Source organism: Sphaeroforma arctica (genome assembly GCF_001186125.1).
Source record: "Sphaeroforma arctica JP610 unplaced genomic scaffold supercont1.102, whole genome shotgun sequence".
Lineage (NCBI taxonomy): Eukaryota > Ichthyosporea > Ichthyophonida > Sphaeroforma > Sphaeroforma arctica.
This window is the reverse complement of record NW_014040456.1, coordinates 88,427-89,754: the sequence shown is the minus strand read 5'-3', so window position 1 is coordinate 89,754 and position 1,328 is coordinate 88,427. Positions and strand designations below refer to the sequence as shown.

The window sequence follows — 1,328 nt, the reverse complement described above, 5'->3', positions numbered from 1 at the left end:
CATATACATATATTCCTATTCGCATATATATATATATATATATACGTACACGCACATACACACACAATCACAGACATATATATACGTACACGCACATACACACACACACACACACATATATATATATATACACATATATTGATATACATATAGATATAGATACACAAATCACACACACACACACACACACACACAGACTAACATATATATATATATATATATATATATATATATATATATATATATAAATATAATATATAATATATATATATATATATATATATATATATATAGAGAGAGAGAGAGAGAGATATATATATATGGATATATATATATATATAAATATGGATATATATATATATAAATATAGCCCACCAGCCCATTGACCGTGATAGATGCATTCGTAACAACAGTATTCGGAACTCAATAATGGTTTATCTCTCTGTTTGTAAACTTGAAAGAGCTACACTCTTGCAGGGAATATATGTGGTTGTAAAGTGAATTTATACTTAAAGCGTCACACCTGTTCGGGTATAACCATTCATTATCTCATGCTCATGTATTTGTACAATAACACACATGTCGTACAAGCAGACAAGTCCTAGTCCTAACCCCCATCCCGATTCTACCAACCTCATCGAGTAAACGTTTATTCTCTTTCATAAGCTCGTCGACCTTCTTTTCCTGGTCAGCAACCTGTTGTTTCTTGAGCAAGCGATAGTTTTTCGCAGCCTGAATACTTTTCTCTCGCTTCTGCTTCTCTTCCTCTGTCTCGGGTTTCTTTTTGGGGGGTGGCATCCTTAAAGCGATATGTGTCGGTACGACAACGAGAACGTGACTGAATAGCACCTTCTAAAGCGCTTTGTGGATTGATGTTCAATGTACTTGGACGTGCCGTGTGTGACAAAGCCGCACAAATTTGTTAAATGTTGGTGACGGTGCCCTTTCTTTTATCCTAGTCTAGTAGTATGTATGCACTATGTATTTGGTCCGCAGTGTTGAATTGTGTGGACTGTACATAGAAAGCAATAGTGATTTTTAAAGTAATATAGTGAATAATGTGATCCGATATTGTTTGATATGTATTTATGGTATTTTATACCCCCCCCCCCTCACTATATTTATAGAAATGAATATAGATATGTACAAGAGAGATCAAATTTGATATTTACAAAAAATAGTTCCCGAAGCCTTCTTTTACTTTTATTTAAATTGCCTACATTCCTATAGTCTCTTGCTGTCTTGCAGGAAATAGAACCGTCTACTAGTAGTGATGGTTGGGTGACAAGGATACTGTGGTCACACCGAGAAGCCGAGATGGGCGTACA

The 1,328-nt window shown here is 34.8% G+C and overlaps 1 protein-coding gene across 1 annotated transcript; it reads right to left on the bottom strand.

Moving 5' to 3' along the window:
• Positions 1-417: 417 nt before the first annotated feature.
• On the bottom strand, positions 418-798 carry SARC_02314 (hypothetical protein; the record flags this gene model as incomplete). The annotated part of the gene is made up of 1 exon (XM_014303940.1): positions 418-798. The coding sequence occupies one exon, from the start codon at positions 796-798 to the stop codon at positions 556-558; it is 243 nt and encodes an 80-aa protein (XP_014159415.1). The 3' UTR covers positions 418-555.
• Between the last annotated feature and the right edge of the window lie 530 nt (positions 799-1,328).